General features: G+C 42.8%; 1 protein-coding gene across 1 annotated transcript in view; it reads left to right on the top strand.

Moving 5' to 3' along the window:
- Positions 1-16875, top strand: part of reln (reelin) — a 93592-nt gene that overhangs the window by 64596 nt on the left and 12121 nt on the right. Inside the window, exons 20-47 of the mRNA XM_076985944.1 lie at positions 35-196; positions 375-611; positions 1380-1572; positions 3878-3990; positions 5672-5809; positions 5926-6112; positions 6202-6407; positions 6507-6678; positions 7246-7452; positions 7688-7923; positions 8419-8576; positions 8676-8883; positions 9006-9082; positions 9511-9669; positions 9890-10084; positions 11332-11605; positions 11798-11938; positions 12061-12238; positions 12736-12820; positions 12917-13099; positions 13209-13377; positions 13471-13573; positions 13691-13917; positions 14000-14223; positions 14687-14837; positions 15516-15774; positions 16170-16419; positions 16603-16771. Of these exons, the coding sequence (XP_076842059.1) occupies positions 35-196; positions 375-611; positions 1380-1572; positions 3878-3990; positions 5672-5809; positions 5926-6112; positions 6202-6407; positions 6507-6678; positions 7246-7452; positions 7688-7923; positions 8419-8576; positions 8676-8883; positions 9006-9082; positions 9511-9669; positions 9890-10084; positions 11332-11605; positions 11798-11938; positions 12061-12238; positions 12736-12820; positions 12917-13099; positions 13209-13377; positions 13471-13573; positions 13691-13917; positions 14000-14223; positions 14687-14837; positions 15516-15774; positions 16170-16419; positions 16603-16771 (5061 nt within the window). The remainder of the gene's footprint in view (positions 1-34; positions 197-374; positions 612-1379; positions 1573-3877; positions 3991-5671; positions 5810-5925; positions 6113-6201; positions 6408-6506; positions 6679-7245; positions 7453-7687; positions 7924-8418; positions 8577-8675; positions 8884-9005; positions 9083-9510; positions 9670-9889; positions 10085-11331; positions 11606-11797; positions 11939-12060; positions 12239-12735; positions 12821-12916; positions 13100-13208; positions 13378-13470; positions 13574-13690; positions 13918-13999; positions 14224-14686; positions 14838-15515; positions 15775-16169; positions 16420-16602; positions 16772-16875) is intronic.

The raw sequence follows: 16875 nt of genomic DNA, 5'->3' as shown, positions 1-16875 counted from the left end.
ATTATGAACATCAGGTATCCGTGTGTGTGTTCAGGTACCTGCAGTTCACTCTGAGACTGGGCAGCCGGAGCACTCTCAGTTCCTGTCCTGCCCCAGACCAGCCAGGAGAGGGCGTGCTACTGCATTACTCATCAGACAATGGCATTACCTGGACACTACTTCAGCATTACTCTTACCAGGGCTTCCACGAGCCTCGGTACGACAACCCACGCAATGCCACAACCTCCTTTTCCTACTGGATTAGTTGAAGTTTAGATGTGCAGTTCCTAAATGGAGATTGTATGCATGCCTGTTTTCCGAATTTTCTGTGTTTGGGCTCGTTTCATTAATGAGTGATGAGGCACACAGTCTAGCATGGAGTCTGGTTCTTCCAGGATCGTGTCCGTTGAGCTCCCCCCTGGGGCACGGAAGTTTGGGGTGCAGTTCCGCTGGTGGCAGCCGTACCACTCGGGCCGTGGCCAGGACGTGTGGGCCTTGGACGAGATCAGCATGACGTCTGTGCTCTTTAACACCATCAGCCTGGATTTCAGCAACGTGCTGGATGTCACTCAGAGTCTGGGCTTCTACCTGGGCCATGTGCAGCCTTACTGCCAGCATGACTGGACACTGAGGTACCTTCATGTGCTCTGATCTTCAGTTCAACGTCACATGAACGAACTGTGCTGGAACATGTACACCAGGGTCTCCAGATGTGCTCAATGCCAAAACTGTTGACATACATAGAAAAATAATGGCAACTGAAAAAATATATTACAGCTTGAATTAAAATAAATATATATTAAATATAAAAAATGAATTTCACATAAAGGCAAGATGTAGGTAAAATAGAAAAAAGACTGCAGTACTTTGCATAGTACATGCAGCTGTATTGAAAATGTAGGTTTTCTGTCTTAATTCAAAAATGTCTACTTACAGTCTTTCACAGACCTAGGTCACTGAGTAATGTGAATGCTATGTAATTGTGGTTTTCATATGATCATATTTAATATTTGTAATGTTCAGGAATTGAATTTAACTGAATCTAATAGAATTAAGTTCAAGTGTCTCATAAAAGCTTCATATTGCTTAAACAAGTGATTGTTTAAGAAGCCAGTGTTCATCGTAGCCCTTTCTATGTAAGGTAATGCGTAATTTCATTCATAGAGTAATGACTAACATTATTCACAATTTGCTGTTTATTTGGATTTGTCTGCTAACTGAAGTGCTAATTCAGCTAATTCCTGAAATTAGAATTACAAAATTTCAGTGATTCAGTTGGCAGTAGATTTTCAATAGATTTCAATAGACTGTTCATTATTGGATCGTTTTGATAACATAACTCTTCTCCTGAACTGAATTGAATAATAAATCCAAGCCTGCTGCTGTGATCATGCCTGCAGTTTCTCTGGAGAACCCAACCCTGGCTCCAGCATCCGCTATGTGGAGACTCAGTCCATGCAGATCGGGGCGTCCTACACGCTCCAGTTCTCCTTGGTAATGGGCTGTGGTCGTGATCCATCCCCTCACATCGACACACAAGTTCGGCTCGAGTTCTCCACCAATCATGGCCTCACCTGGCACCTGGTCAAAGAGGTGAGAGATGATTTTCGTTTTCCCCCAAAACAATAAGTATGAAAATATTTATGAAACTGTTGTAGCAATCACGCTAATCATTCAGATGTCTTGCCAAAGACAATTTACTGATCTTCTTCATCTTCTTCTTCTTTTTCTTCTTCATCTTCTTCTTCTTCTTTTTCTTCTTCTTTGTCATCTTCTTCTTCTGTTTCTTCTTCATCTTCTTCTTCTTCTTTTTCTTCATCTTCTTTTTATTCTTCTTCATCATCTTCTTCTTTTTCTTTTTCATCATCATCTTCTTTTTCTTCTTCACCTTCTTCTTCATCTTCTTCTTCTTCTTTTTCTTCTTCTTTTTCTTCTTCTTCATCATCTTCTTTTTCTTCTTCTTCATCTTCTTCTTCTTCTTCTTCTTCATCTTCTTCTTTTTCTTCTTCTTCATGTTCTTTTTCTTCTTCATCATCATCTTCTTTTTCTTCTTCTTCATCTTATTCTTCTTCATCTTCTTCATCATCTTCTTCTTTTTCTTCTTCTTTTTCTTCTTCATTATCTTCTTCTTCATCTTCTTTTTCATCTTCTTTTGCTTCTTCTTCATCTTCTTTTTTTCTTCTTTTGCTTCTTCTTCATCTTGTTCTTCTTCATCTTCTTCTATTTCTTCTTCTTCATCAACATCTTCTTCTTCTTCTTCTTCTTCTTCTTCTTCTTCTTCTTCTTCCAATAAACATGGTGGCCCAGAATTTTTTCCCCAGCTTCTTCACCTAGAAATACCAAATTTTCTAAGAACGTGTGTTATACCTTCATGGTATTCTTGTACCATGAGACACCACTTGCTTTATTCATAATCATTCCTCCATGTGCCCACTTTTTCTCATAGATTTTAATTCAACAACCTTTCTAAATACTCACATGTTCTGAAAAACGTCTTTTGCTGCAGAAAATATGACAAGGCATAGAAAATAGTCATCAATCTGTGACGCTGGGGTCGTGGCGAAGGATGAGACACGGAATCCTTGTAGTTTGACTGACGTCACTTTTATTTTACGAATACTTGCGCAATAGCGCACATGGAACTCACAACACAACGTGTAGATTTAGACAACGACGAGCACAGGACACTGCGCGAGCGCAAATTAAATAGACAAACCACATTAGCCCCACGTGATTACGAGACGAGTCACAGGTGAGACAGATTATCACACGACATAACCATAACCACGGAGATCCACAGACGCAGACAAAGCACGTGGACTACGTATACACACGCCCAAAAGGGAGGGGCCGGGGTCCTCAACGTGACACAATCTATCACCTTTATCCTCCTTTGCCTATCCCTTGCTTCTCATGTTATTGACATAAATTCATTTTCCCATATGCCTTACTAGCTATAAATTAGTATTCTTAGTGTTAGTATACAGTAGTTGGTACACAACAGTATTATACAGGCATAATTTAACAATATATATTTTTCTTAACTCATCGTTTATTCTCACTTCTTCTCTATTTTCACTCCTTTTCCCAATAGGATTCCACTGACTTTCAAACTCCTTCAGTTTTCAGGCTATATTGAGCAAATTTGCTAACCCATCTGTCTTTTGCTCACCCTTGTGTCCTTTGATTCATGGCTCCATCCTCCCATAAGAATCCACATATTCACTGACATCATACTACAATCTTCAGACTTGCTATAAACATTCATTTAGTAAAACATTAAGCTAAAATTATTAGACATGATATATATGAACGTGTGTGTGTGTGTGTGTCTATATATATATATATATATATATATATATATATATATATATATATATATATATATATATAATCATATAGAAACTTTGAAACATCCTCTTTTGTATAGCTCTTATTATTTATTAATTTAACTAATATATTAATATACTAATATATATATATACCGAAATGTTGTTGATTTCTTTGAATCTTTTCAAAATGTTTTTCTCTACTTTAGCCAACAATGAAAGTGCTTCATAATAATAATATGAATATAAATATTGATTGTTCTCTTGGTCTCTGGCAGAGGCAAATAATGAGTCTTCTTAGAACACAAAGATTAATCAAACAAAAGATGATTATTTGGCCATTGAAACAAGGTTATGTGGTATGACGCATGTAAACATACTTTAAAATATTTCAAGGTAATATAAACCATTAATATTTTTCCAGGAAGAATTAGCACAGCTTTCTTTAGCACTTTTATGATTTCTCAGTGTCCTTGATATATTAAATGTTTAATTGGTTTAAACAAAGACAGATTGAACAGCACTATGGTAATGGGCATACGTAGAGATTCAGTGTGTGTTGTCCACAGGCCTGTCTTCCTGGCATGCCGAGCTGCTCTGAGTTCACTGCTCCTAGTGTTTATCATCCGTCTGAGTTTCCTATCTGGAGACGGATCACCCTTCCTCTGCCCCAAAAAACATGGTGAGTGTAGGTACACAACACACACACACACACACACACACACACACACACACACACACACACACACACACACACACACACACACACCAATACAGTGAAGGTAAAAGTGATCTTGCCATTTTAAGATGTAGACTGTCCAGATTTAACTCATGCAATGGTTTCCTTTTGGAACCCTGTTGGTAGAAAACACCTTTTGGGGCAGCAACCATTGATTACAATGTAGGCATTTGTGATTTGCAAGGTTTACATGCTGTTTTAATTTGAAAGTTGTAGCTGATGGGGTAAAAATCTATTTCATGAGACATTCCATCGATTTCACATTTTTCTGCTGGTATAGTTGGCTAGTGCCTGTCATGTACGTTGTTCAAAGCCAGCAGATGTTGGTTTGAAAACGTGCACAATTTCACCCAAAACACACAAGCACACTCACTCATATTTCTCCATGCATGTGAATGTTTACTCAATACACTTGCATGTACAGTGTGTAAACATTCATATGCCCACTCCTAGACAGAACTGTGTGATCACAAATGTATGAGCACACACAGATGGCAAATACCAACCGTTTGCTCTCTGAACATCCTACACCATGGCAGCAGAGATCTGATATCTGTTTGCCTGTTTCTGCCCTTGTGAGGTTCAGTAAAGATATCCAGGTCTTATTCACTCTGCAGTAAGAGGTTGTAAGGTCAGGGCTAAATCAAGATTAAAGATTCCTCCTCACACATCTCTGATTAAGGTCATCATGCCATCATGTCTTGGGTCAGTGGATTAGGAAATTGACCTCCCTTGACACCCCCATAAACAGTTTGGCCTGTTCTGTGCCTCTGCCGTTTATCACCTTTACACATGCAGTGGCATGTACCAAAGCATCTGTGGAGAGGGATGGTTATTGCAATTCATCATCCCCCATGCTGTCTACCTTAGAACATACATTCATAAATCATTATGCCTAAATCACAAGTCACAATTGATGCTGATTGGATTTCTATATAGCCAAATAATGGGTTTTTTCTATCCATGCTAGAAATGCTTTCTTTTTGTCCTTACGAATCAGTAACAGTGAAATAAAGATCTCAAAATTGTATTAAAAAGTATATGACTTTCAATTTTCACCATGTGGCCAGGAGACTATTTCATAACATTTATTATGTGCAAGGTGGGATATGATTGATATGGTGATCTTTGAAGTTCAAACTGTCTGCAATAAATATGGAGTGCAGTGTGCTTAAAACTCAACTTTGATCTTTTTGAACTGAATTAAAGTCTGCGCACAAGAATGTGTTGGCTCAGACCTGTTTTTTGTAATAAAACCGATGTTATCCACTGACACAATAATTCCTGTGTATAGCATTACATACTATTTACAAGTGATGTCATCTTAGTACGCCACTTTGGCCCAACTGATTCTCAACAGCTGTGACACCAACTGACTCTGTTGTACCTCCTCATTAAAATGAGACGGAAGTACAGCTAACATATTATTTTTCAGAGTGTGTTCATCCATAGTCCAAATTCCTGAAGCTTTAACATTACTGTTATGAAAAGTGCTGTTTAGTATTGCTGTCTTTCCCCTTTTATTGCCTAGAGGTTTAGTGCAGTTTGTTACTCTGGTGATATTAGCTGGCCTCTGGAACCATGAGGCTGAACACTGTGGCTGATTGATCTTGCCTGTCTTCAGGTCCAGTGCCACGCGGTTCCGCTGGATCCAGAACTACTACAGTGAGCAGGATGAGTGGGCACTAGATGACATCTATATTGGGCAGCAGTGTCCTCAGATGTGTCATGGACATGGTTCGTGTGACCATGGTCACTGCAGGTGAGTCTTTGCAGCGTACCTGTATTGGTATTTTTTTAATTGGCATATAACTGTCTGCTATTTTTTTATTTTTTTTGTACATAACTGACCAATTCTCCCTGTGCCTCTCTCTCCAGGTGTGATGAAGGCTTTTCTGGGACAGAATGCCAACCTTCTTCACCACTGTCCTCTAGTGTGCTCTCAGACTTCGAGTCCCAGGAAGCCATAATTACCACATGGCGTGAGGTTATTGGTGGAGAGGTCGTAGCCCCTGACCAGGGATGTGGCGTGGTCTCATCTGGAGCTTCTCTGTATTTTAGCAAGGTGTGACGCGAATGCTTCCACTCACACTGTTTTAATGCAAGATGCAATCTCTGTCATTCGAAGTATTTTTATACAACTTTTCTGCTCAGGCTGGACTGAGACAGCTGGTGAGCTGGGACTTAGACACAGAATGGGCGGAGTTTGTGCAGTTCTATCTACGTGTGGGCGGAGACTGGGCGGAGTGTAACAAGGCGGACAGCCGTGAAGAGGGAGTTCTTCTGCAGTATAGTAATGATGGTGGTATCAGCTGGGGCCTAATCGCAGAGATGTACTTCACTGACTTTACCAAGCCTCGGTGAGCAAAGAGTTCCTATCAGTTATCAGTCGTCATGCCAGTTTCCAGTGACATTAGAATGTTTTTGTATTAAATGTTGTATCATCTCTATGGCCACAGGTTTGTTCATTATGAGCTGCCTATGGCTGCTAAGACCCCGTGTACCCGGTTCCGCTGGTGGCAACCACTTCATTCGGGTGACGGTTATGACCAATGGGCTATTGATGATGTAATCATTCTTTCTGAGAGGGAGAAGCATGTCATTCCAATGGCCAATCCAACTCTTCCTCAGGTAAGTGATACGCATAAAGTAGATTTTATAGTGTTTATTTGTACAGAATGTGTGGAAGTGTGATTTAGAGGTGTATATTGAACATTGTTCAATAACATTCAAGTTGGTTTTACTGATTTTAGTACATAGATCATGTCATCATGACTCACACAGTGTATGTATGCTGTAAAGTAAGAAATTTATATTTACCTACTGATATTGTCTTCAAGTAATTCTGTAATTTTTTAACTTCAACATTATAAAATAACATTTTAAATAATACTTAATTTTTTTGCAAATACTTGACAGAAAAGTCAAATTAACCTGTTTATTTTGTTTATATTGTGTAACAGGCAGTTAAAGATTTTATTTGTTTGTTTGTTTTCCAGGTTTTATTACCTCTAGTCTTTTTTGTTAGTACTGTGTCCAGTGTTATAAAATCTTAGAAGTGAGCATGATAAAAACAGAAATAAATAAATTTTTTAGTAATAATAAAAGTTCCCAATATGTTGAGATAACACCCGGACACAGTATGATTCAAAATCCCTAACTGGCTGATCTATTCCTCTTTCTGCATCATTTCCGTAGAACTTCTATGAGAAACCAGCATTTGATTATCCACTGAACCAAATGAGTGTGTGGTTGATGTTGGGAAATGAAGGAATGGATAAGGATGGGAATGGGAGTTTCTGTGCCCCCACACCCTCAGCCATGGTGTTTGGGAGGTCGGATGGGGACAGGTGGGCTGTGACCAGAGACCTCGCCCTCCGACCTGGCTACACGTTGCAGTTCAAGGTACTGAACATATAAGTTAAACTAACCCAAATAATATGCCATCTCTGTCATCTTTGTGCAGGTTGTACAAGTAATGTTGAGCCCTTGTGAAATTCTTTTTACACCAATGATCGGTTTTATTATTCTTGCAAATGTTATGTATGGCAGAATGTAAATGACTACAAGTATAAATATTTATTTTCTCAATCACAGTCTCTGACACAAGCAAACACACCATCTCTCTGCGTTTGTGTAGTTGAACATTGGGTGTGAGGCGGAATTCAGTGCCTCTGCGCCTGTACTGCTCCAGTATTCCCATGATGCCGGGCGCACCTGGTCTCTCGTGCGAGAGGGATGTTTCCCAAGCTCCTCTGGGGCAGCAGGCTGTGAAGGCAGTGGTCGTGAGCTTAGAGAGCCTACCGTCTACAACACAGGAGACTATGAACGCTGGAACAGGGTTACTGTTGTAATTCCACGCAAAGTAGCTGCAAGGTACCTTACAATGACAATGATTCAGACACTTTCGCCACCATGCATTCAAATATGGAACATGTGCTTTTTATGCATGTATTTTGCATGTCAGAGTATATATTCTCATTCACATGTAGATAAGTAATGATTAGAGATGAAAAAATATTGATTTCAGAAACTTTTTTATTTAATAATAGAAGGCTGTAATAATTAACAGTTTGGAGCCAAAGTAATAGAAATGTGTGGGCTTCTGTATCACTGGAAAACACTAGAATGGTTTTTAAAAATTGGTTTATACTGAAGTGCACGGTGGAGTATAACATCACAGGGTCACAGGGTCTGGAAAGAGCTGAGGCTCAACCCAAGTTGACAAAAATGTACAGAAAATGAAATACGTAAATGCTGTGATGCATGATCTAACTGTACATTCTTAGACACACAATTGATTAAATGACCAAATATCCTTGGACGAAAAGAGAGTTTATTTGTAACAGTATCACTTTCTTTTCCTTTCAGTAAGACACGGTTTCGATGGTTCCAAGAAAGCAGTGTTCATCGGGACGCCCCTGCGTTTGCCCTAGATGGGGTCTACATCTCGGAGCCCTGCCCCAACCACTGTGGGGGTCATGGGGACTGCATCTCTGGGGTTTGCTTCTGTGACATGGGCTACACAGGTAACAGCTCACAGCAGTGCACCATTATGGTTCTCGCTTCAGTGTGACTTGGAAGGGTGTCGATCAAATCTTCTCGGGGTGTTGTGTTTTGTTGGTCAGTGGAGCGGGACAGCTGCGTGCCCTCTACCCCCAGTCCCACCGAACTGGCTGAGAGCTTCGAGGGGAAGTTGAGTCCTCTGTGGCAGGGCATTAGTGGAGGGCAGATAGGGGGCGGCTGTGGCACCATCAGCGAGGGGAAGGCGCTCTATTTCAGCAGCCACGGCCGCCGAGAGGCTCGCACTGTGCCCCTGGACACCACCAACACCCGGTTAGTACAACAATAACCTTCCCCCAGAGTCTTACGTAAACGGCTTGTCAGCTCCGAGGTGAAATTAATCTGGTGATTGGACCCGTGTCCGTTATAATCACTTGTTCTTGGACTCTTTTTAGACTGGTTCAGTTCTACATTCGAATTGGTGGGAAGAACATGGGACCAACTTGCAGCAGACCTCGCTCTCGCAATGAAGGTATCTCTCCCTTCTCCTCCAGGCATTTACAACATACGTTTATTCATTATACTTGTTGCTGATTGGTTGGCGAGAGTTCCATTATTTTACTACATATGAATCTTCAGATGTGACTCCTTCAATATGTAACCATACCAGTAGCCAACATCTTTGCAGCTGTGATGGACATAAATAAAAAGTTTGCTAAATAAAACCTTTGCTCTACTGATATCGTTCGGTTCTGAGTAAGCAAAAACTAAACTTTTAGTTTTTAAAACATTAGTCATGCTTTGGGTGAGATAAGGTCTGCCTCCACCTCATAATTGATTTTCTGATATAAAAATGCTTTATTGGCCATCGTCTCGTAAATGACATCTGACCTTCACTGACCTGAAGTGAAGATTATTCTTCTGGCCTCTCGTTTAATGGTCCTCTGTACTGTATTTCAGGGGTAGTTGTCCAGTGCTCCGTGAATAACGGTGTCGAATGGCTCTTCCTGCGAGAGCTGGACTTCGGTTCATTTCTGGAACCACAGGTGGTGACAATCGAACTTCCTCCTCATGCCAAGACACCCTACACTGTGTTCCGCTGGTGGCAACCCCAGCAGGGTGAGGAAGTCAGCTGTTGCTCACGCTGATGCCATACTTCAGTGGCTCACTGTGCTCTAATGCTGGCACAGAAGATGAGAGTGTGCTCCTCTACTGCTTCTCAAAATTCTAGCTGTTAAAAATACACAGAGTAATAGAATACAGTCAGAACCACGTAGGTGCCTCTCGAGTCCACATTGACTTTGGTCCTGTTTGGTTTGGTTGCTGTCTCCCGTCACAGGTAAACACTCAGCTCAGTGGGGCCTTGACGATGTTCTGATCGGGATGAATGATAGTTCCAGAATGGGCTTTCTTGACAAGTTTGATGGGACATCACCCTTGAGACACAACTGGTTCAGAGTAGTGGGCGGAGAGGTGACAGTAGATTGTCTGTCGCTTGACACAGCGCTGACCTTCCAATCTGACTCAGGAGATAGTGAGTCTAATCACACCGCACTTGCTTACACCACACCACAGCACTGTTTCACACAGTGTTTCATTTTAAGGCTATTAGCAGAATTTTATGATTTTATATTTTATAATTTTTGTGATATTTATACATTTGTGGTATTGTGGCATCCCTGCATCACAGTGGCTCATACCACACCACAGTCTCACACCACTACATCCAGCCTTTTGATTTTTGTAAAAATTGGTCACATCAGTTCAATATTTAATGTGTGCATGCTGCAAAAAAGATCATTTCCAGTACAGTCTGTCAAATTGTTCCTAGTGCAAACGGAAATGTTTGAAACCTGAGCCTAATATGCTGTAATATTTGGATTTAGGTTGTGTAGTTGTGTGTGTGGTGTCATTTAAAACAAATGTATCAGTGTAACAATGTCAAACAATGAATGACAGAAATATGATTGATATTACTATATGCTGCACTTTGCTTCATATTACCATATGCTGCATCCATTGTTTATCTGAAAATACCCATTTTCAAGTCTGCTTGAACCAATAAGTAGGTTTGGGCAGGCTCATAAATGGGTGTTTTCTGGTAAACACCATTCTGTAGTTATGCGTTTCTCTAGGGTGCATGGCAGAATTGCTCTGGAACAAAATTAGCATACACCAGGTTATCTGGGCCAAAAGGAGAGGATGACTTTTATTAAATAAAGTGTTATTTTAATTAATAGGTTCATATATTGAGAATTTAATGATGTCTTTGCTTCCCTGGATGCAGGTTTTGAATTATTGATGCTTGCAAATTTAATTCAAACTCCTAGTTGTTACTTGTTTGTATATCAAGCTGTGTGGTGGTTTATTTTGAACAAATCTTATATTATTCACAGCTTCATCAGTCATAAATATACATTCTGTCTTTCCAGAGCATGTGGCAAGAATATTGTAATACTGAGAAAAAAAATCAAATCAACCCTTTTTTCTATACTTTTCATTGCTTGTAAACAAATCATAAAATACTCGCTATTCAACATGTAATGTGTCAGTGTACGAGCCTATATTTTCTCCTGAATTACCACTATCCAGGTATATTACCCACAATGCATTAGAATGCAATTGAGCATTTCATATGTCTAAAAGTACAGCAAAGGAAGATAAGGAGCATGTGTGTGTGTGTGTGTGTGTGTGTGTGTGTGCGTGCGCATGTGTGTGTGTGTGTGTGTGTGTGTGTGTGTGTGTGTGTGTGTGTGTGTGTGTGTATGTGTGTGCTGACAGAGCGGCCTCGCTATGCTGAGAGCTGGGACTTCGAGGTGTCGGGCTCCTCCTTTCTGCAGTTTGATCTGAGCATGGGTTGCAGCAAGACAGTGTCTCCAGCCCACGGAGTCCACCTGGAGTTCTCCACCGACTGCGGCCGGCATTGGACACTGCTGACGCCCGAGTGTGTGCCGCCTGCCATCGGCTGTGCCGGTTACACTCAGAGCTCTGTCTATAGCACCCCACAGTATTCCCACTGGAGGAGGGTCACGGTGTATCTGCCCAGCACCGCTAAGTACGCAGGCACACTTATATTGATGTGTTGAAAATGTGTAGCTCTGAATCTGTTTTCTAACCTCGTGGTAGCGGGAACCTTGAATCCCGCCATTAACTGTTCCATCTGTGTTGTTGGCAGTGAAGAATATTCCAATCTAATATGTAAATTGTAAGACTGCAGCTGTGTGCTTATAATGGATCTGTTGTATAGTTCTCCTAGAACAAGGTTCCGCTGGATCCAGCCTCACTTCACTCCTGGATCCGACTACTGGGCTCTGGATAATGTCCTGCTGGCACCTGGATGTCCCTGGATGTGTTCTGGACATGGCCTTTGTGACAATGGACATTGTGTGTGAGTGACTCTGACTGATGCTCTAATCACATCACTCATATCTCCTGGGAACACGCTCATTTTCTTAAATGTGAAATGTCTCTGCCTCTCTCCATCGCCCTTGTCCTCTATCTGATGTCCAGGTGTGACAGAGGATATGGTGGGGCCCACTGTGTCCCTTTGGTCCCTCTGTCCTCTGTTCTGAGGGAGGACTTCAACGAGAACCTAGAGCCGGAAATCTGGCCCGAGGTGTACGGGGCAGAAAGGGGCACACTGAGTGGGGAACCTCTGAAGTCAGGCACCGCCCTCATCTTTAAGGGGGTGAGCAGTTTAAATATCTCATATGGCTTGGTAGTGGCTAAATAATGGTAAGCCAAAATCCAGAAATTCATCACCCAAAGAGAAGGCATTATCGGCTGATTAAGACATCATCAGCCAAAACTCAAAAATGTTCCATTTCTCCAGCAGTTAATGCAGTAAGCACTGCAGAAGATAAAAGATGAAAGTTTTATGTATTCATTTTATTTTATTATCTGATCTCATCTTCAAATTGTGCATAATATTAGATTTTTGTAAATATAATTTACATCAAAGTTGTCAAATATTTGGATGTAATCACATTAGAAGTATATAGTCACATTCTGTAAAAAAAGATGTATATAAAACAAACTTATGGTACTTCAGTTTAGGTTTTTTTCACAATACAGCTGACATACATGTGCATGTATTTTACAAAATGCCATATCAGTGAAATTATAAATATGCCCTGGTAGGCGTCCTTGGATGTTGCTCAGTTAACTTCTTTGCTCTGTCTTCAGGAGGGACTACGAATGCTCGTTTCACAGGACCTGGACTGCACCAGCACTCTGTACATCCAGTTCTCGTTTAAGTTCATCACCAAAGGTAAACGCGTACAGGCATATTTGTCAGTCAGGCTCTCATCGGAGTCTGCTGCCTGGTCCTGGATATAATGGCACATGCATGCTGTTGTGTGTGCAGGAGTCCCGGAGCGTTCCCACTCCGTCCTGCTGCAGTATTCGGTGAACGGAGGGATCAGCTGGCTGCTACTGGACGAGTTCTACTTCCCCACCTCAACGGACACTCTGTTCCTACATCTCCCGCTGCCTCCTAGTGCTCAGACTAACGCCACGCGCTTCAGACTGTGGCAGCCCTACAACAACGGTGAGAGGGCAGCAGACGTAGGAAGGCGCCGACGTAAATGTATTCGTTTTTTGCCTGTGCGAATCCTCTTCCTCTGAGCTAAAATTCCATGGTTTATTTCCTTTCACAGGCAAGAAGGAGGAGGTATGGGTCATTGATGATCTTATCATTGATGGCAGCTCTTTGAACAACCCCCCTGTTCTATCAGAGACTTTTGAGGGTGGGCCTCAGGAGTTCAACTGGCTGTTCTACCCAGGGGGCAATATTGGCCTCTACTGCCCCTATCAGAAGGCAGGACTGTGAGTATCACCACAGTGTTGAGCATTTACAGGTCTGTGCATCAGCTGTTTCCCCTCTGGACAGCTGGGAGTTACCATATTTACTGTGTACAGGGAGGATGACTCAGCTATGGTGTTTGTGTCCAATGAGCTAGGAGAACACTCGATCACCACGAGAGATATCGATGTAAATGAAAACACCATTATCCAGTTTGAGGTATGATTTTGACAGGTTTATAACCTCGATACGTTTCATACTTTGTTTGTCTTGATGAACACTTTTACCAAGTTAGGCAGCGCGTTTAGGAGGGCGTCACGTTTCGCTCTGCTGCAGATAAATGTGGGCTGTACAGGCGAGAGCTCCTCCTCGAGCCCTGTGCGTCTGGAGTTCTCCCGGGACTTCGGAGCGACGTGGCACCTCCTGGTCCCTCTGTGTGCGGGCGGCCCGACGCCCAGCTCCCTCTGCTCCACCGAGCTCCACCCTGCCAGTGTCTACTACCCTGGCACCACTCAGGGATGGAGGAGGGAGGTCATCCATTTTGGCAAGCTGCGTTTATGTGGGTGAGTAAGCACAACTAGGGGCGAGACCAGTGCTTTTCTTTCTGGCAGCGACGGAGTCCGACAGCATATCGTTACTTTGCAGGTCGGTGCGGTTCCGCTGGTACCAAGGCTTCTTTTCAGCTGGCATGGCACCACCCACCTGGGCCCTGGATAATGTTTACATTGGCCCCCAGTGCCAAGACATGTGTAGCGGGCATGGCGCGTGTGTGAGGGGCACCCACTGCGAGTGTGACCCTGGCTACTCCGGCCTGGACTGCTCTGTCCCTAATGCACCAAACCCAGACTTCTTGAAAGAAGACTTTGAAGGTACAAAAGAGTGCAAATGTTTCCACAAATACAGGATTCTTTGGCTTCTTTGGTTTGGCAGAGTGGTATCGACCCAGAATGGCATGCATTAGTGTTCCTTCTTTAAAATAAGCCTGTGAGCTTCACAAAAGAACATGTCCATATTCCTATCTTACGTTTATTGGTTTTTTGCCTGAAGTGGTTTTATCATGTTCATAAGAATGGTCATGACCAGGATAAATGCAGCATGTTTACACATGGACACATGTTCATGAAAACTATGAATTGTCATATGCCAATATGAAATGCACTACAAAGTTTAAGACTTGAGCAACAACTATGTATGTTGTTAAGACCTGCTCAAATCAAGGCATGGAAAAATGTTCTACTGAAAAGTTGAAATGTTCTACAGAAATTGTGAAATTAAGTTCATGTGATAATCAGGAAAAAAAATGTATGCATGAATATATTTTGTTTATCAAAGGAGGCGCTATGGACTCAGAGCATTTCAAGGTGCTGAGTGGTGGAAAGCCCTCCCGTAAGTGTGGCATCATGACCAGTGGAAACCACTTGTTCTTTAGTGAGGACGGATTACGAATGTTGGAGACCACAGACATGGATCTGTCTAATGCCAGGTAACCCATACTGCCACTACAACACACAAGTGTCATTACACCAGTCACTGTCACTACACATATGTGATTACGCCAGTCACTACTACACACGTGTATGTTGGATGAGTTCGAGTTGAGAGTCATTAGGGACAAGTTTCAAGTCAAGTCAAGTTCAACTCGAGTCTCTCACTCAAGTGCCCAACTCTGCTTTGTCACTGCTTTACATCTATGTATTTACATCTATGTCATCTATGTAGAAACATGAAGCCAGTCACACACATGTGATTAAGCCAGTCACACACAATGTGTGAACAATATACAGCAAGCATGATGAACACACAGAAAATAAGAAGCAAGAATGGAGCATAGTCTGTTATTCTTCAGTAGCAGTCTAGGACAACCTCTGTTCCTCAGTGCTGCCCTTGACGATAAGGGCTGAATTAATGTGCCTATATGTCTATTAATATTTACTGTCTTCATAAATCATTAGGCCACTGTAAACCAATTAAGCAAAGAGAATGAATGGGCATTCTTAGAGTCAATGTAAGTGAAGAGTAATTAAAGTCAGCTTATCAGTCAAATACGTACGCACCGTCTCATTAACCTTAATGCCGCCGTAATTCCCAGCACCATAAGAACTCTCTAATTAAGCCCTCCATTGTTGGCAATATTAGGTCACGGCACCTCTGTCTCCTGCAGGTTCGTCCAGTTCTTCCTGCGGCTGGGCTGTGGGAAGGCTGCCCCAGACCCGCGTTCCCAGCCCGTGCTGCTGCAGTTCTCCGTGGATGGAGGTCTGTCCTGGAACCTGCTCCAGGAGTTCCTCTACAGTAACAGCAGTAACCAGGCTCACCTGGTCGCCCTGGAGATCCCGCTGCGCGCCCGCACTGTGCAAACACGCCTTCGCTGGTGGCAGCCGTCTGAAAATGGACACTTCCATAGCCCGTGGGTCATTGATAAGGTACGGCTGTTCTTGTGTCAGACAAAGTTAGAGCACCCTGTGTTTGTGTGTGTGTGTGTGTGTGTGTGTGTGTGTGTGTGTGTGTGTGTGTGTGTGTGTGTGTGTGTGTGTGTGTGTGTGTGTGTGTGTGTGTGTGTGTGTTCAGGGCTGATTTTGGTCATTCAGCTCTGAATCACTTCTTTCTTTGTCTCATAATATTCTTCAACAAACAATGTTTACCAGAAAAAAGAGCATATCATTGTGCTGGCAGGACAGATGTTTTACTGTTTGTGTGTGTGTGTGTGTGTGTGTGTGTGCGCGTGTGTGTGTGTGTGTGTGTGTGTGTGTGTGTGTGTGTGTGTGTGTGTGTGTGTGTGTGTGTGTGTGTGTGTGTGCGTGTGTGTGTGTGTGTGTAGGTGGTGGTGGGGGGCAGTGCCAGTGGCTGGGGCCCTCTGGAGGACGACTTCTCCTCCGCTGACACACGCTCCTGGCTGCTCCACCCCGGGGGCACACGCATGCCCGTGTGCGGCTCCGACGGCGAGGCCTTCGCCTTCATCGAGAAGTCCAACACTCGCTACGGTGTCACCACTGACATCAGCGTGGGCCAAGACGCCTTCATCCAGTTCGACTTCTCCGCCTCTTGCTCCGTCACCGCCTCTTGTTACGGTAAGAAAATGCACCTGTAGACAATACGGGCGGGTTGAATGTCCACATCCTGATATTCTCTTCCTCTCGTGCCCACAAGCATTTGCTAATTCTCAAAGCCAGCTGGAAGGTAAATATATATGTGTGTGTGTGTGTGTGTGTGTGTGTGTGTGTGTGTGTGTGTGTGTGTGTGTGTGTGTACAGCTGTGGAGTTGGAGTATTCTCTCAACCTCGGAATGACTTGGCAGTCACTTGTGAGGGACTGTTTGCCCACCAGTCCGGACTGCTCCGCCTACACTCTTCAAAGGTTGTTAGTGTCAGACACCTACAACAAATGGGGCAGGGTTACGTTACCCATTCCGCCCTACGCCAGGTAAACATCTTCAATGCCACACCTCTGATATTAGCATTAACATGATCAGAAACCCTTAAGGGCCCAGCCATACACACGTCTCGCGGTTCAATGCCTCACAATGC

The sequence above is a fragment of the Brachyhypopomus gauderio genome, chromosome 2, assembly GCF_052324685.1.
Source record: "Brachyhypopomus gauderio isolate BG-103 chromosome 2, BGAUD_0.2, whole genome shotgun sequence".
Taxonomy (NCBI): domain Eukaryota; kingdom Metazoa; phylum Chordata; class Actinopteri; order Gymnotiformes; family Hypopomidae; genus Brachyhypopomus; species Brachyhypopomus gauderio.
The sequence above is the reverse complement of the archived record's forward strand: the minus strand, read 5'-3'. Positions and strand labels throughout refer to the sequence as shown.